The 1,839-nt window shown below is 43.6% G+C and overlaps 1 protein-coding gene across 1 annotated transcript; it reads right to left on the bottom strand.

The window, feature by feature from the left end:
- Positions 1-390: 390 nt before the first annotated feature.
- LOC135489963 (protein NYNRIN-like) lies at positions 391-1,197 on the bottom strand. The gene has a single exon (XM_064775601.1). It carries the CDS (start codon positions 1,195-1,197, stop codon positions 391-393), a length of 807 nt encoding a protein of 268 aa, XP_064631671.1.
- Between the last annotated feature and the right edge of the window lie 642 nt (positions 1,198-1,839).

Raw genomic sequence — 1,839 nt, 5'->3', positions numbered from 1 at the left:
CCGGTATCCTTAAAAAAACGTAGATAACAAAGCGATTTGTAAAATACAGAGCCTACCCATTCCTGATGGAACACACTAAAAGTGAAGTGGAAACCAACGAGTTACACAATATACCAAAAGTACCATGATGTAAAGCCTGAACATAATACATCTATATCCTAAGTTGGATTCTAACCGGGAGTCAAGAAGCATGGTAAGGTATTCAAAAGAATGGCAAGTAGCAGATATGAAATTCCTAAATTCACAATAGATTCACACCTGCAGGCAGGCAACATTACGATGAAAGGCATACACATTTATTCCAGTTGATATCCATAGTTCAGGTCTAGTGTGGCCCTCTGCGCGATTTGGTCAACCTCGAGCATTGGTACTGTATAAACAATTTCCAACTCAATTCTTTGGTAACCAATTTTCCTTTGTCACACCGCGGGCCATCCGTAGCTTGTCACTGTGTGTTCTGTAAGTGGTTCCATCTTTGTTCAGCTGTCGGGTAACTGTTAAATCGTCATGTACATCTTTCACCAAATAAGGATCCCTCCAGGGCAAGTGCTTGTCCCCTTTGAATGCTTTCCTTGGATTATAGTACCAGACAAAATCCTCAGGCTTGACAGCCTTGTACTTGAAGGAGTCGGACGTTTCATACTGTCTCTTTTGAATTTTCTGGACAAGGTGCAAGTGATTCCGGACGATGGAGTAGGCCTTATGAAATCTATCTTCAAGTTGACGTACATAGGATGGCACAGACATCTCTGATTCTGAAGGCTTTGAATACATAAGGTCCAGCGGCAATTTCATTTGTCTGGCAGTTAGCATATAGTGTGGGGTCTCACCGGTACTGCTGTGGACTGAAGAGCGGTATGCCATCAGGAAGATAGGGAGCATGATATCCCAATCACCTACAGACTCTTTATGATCGTGGATGTATGTCTTCATCATTGACTTCAGGATTTTATTGAAGTTCTCTACTGAGCCATTACTCTTTGGGTTATATGGTGTCGTCAAGCTCCGGTCAATCCCAAGTTTGTGGAGTAAGGATCCATAAAGCTGAGAAACAAACTGTGGGCCACGGTCGCTGTGAGGAATGTACATGCAACCAAAACGTGAAATTAACTCTCTTATTATGGCATTACAAACTTCCTCCGTCTCCAAGGTCTTCAAGGGAGCCGCCTCAACCCATTTGGTGAAGTTGTCTTCCATTGTTAAAGCATATTTAAAGCCTCTCGGGGTCTGCTTTAGTGGTCCAATTATATCTATTGAAACCCGCTCGAACGCTTCACCAAATAACTGTTGAGTCAATGGAACCTTCCGCTTTTTGTGTGGATGCTTTATGATGTTACACGTTTCACAATGGGATACATATCTAGTGACGTCAGCTCTCCATCCAACCCAATAAAACTTGGCCTTGACGCGTTTCGCAGTTTTCTGAATGCCAAGATGTCCAGCACAAGGATCTGCATGTAATTTCTCCAAAATGCCCTGTTTTAGCGTTCGAGGCAAGACAAGTTGAGTCCTTGATGGTTTATCTGGGACCGATAATCTCCGATACAAAGCACCATCTTCTGTAAACAAGTGTCTCCAGTGTTGCCGGAGGGCTTTAACACCGAGGCTCGCGCCTGAGATGCTTCTGTAAGTTGGATAGTCGGAGCCACTCAACTTTAGTTGTAGAATTGGGGAAATATCTGGGTCGGATATCTGGACGTTGTGAATTTCTGATAGAGGAATAAGTCCATTCACTTCAGGTATTTGGAGTCGACCACTAGACTGAGGTTGAGGTTGATTGGATGACGTCTTGGCTGCCTGTGATCGAGTAGTTACCGCACAGCTCAACATCAATGATTG

This window comes from Lineus longissimus, chromosome 6 (genome assembly GCF_910592395.1).
Source record: "Lineus longissimus chromosome 6, tnLinLong1.2, whole genome shotgun sequence".
In the NCBI taxonomy this organism is placed as follows: domain Eukaryota; kingdom Metazoa; phylum Nemertea; class Pilidiophora; order Heteronemertea; family Lineidae; genus Lineus; species Lineus longissimus.
This window is presented reverse-complemented; position numbering and strand designations above follow the sequence as displayed.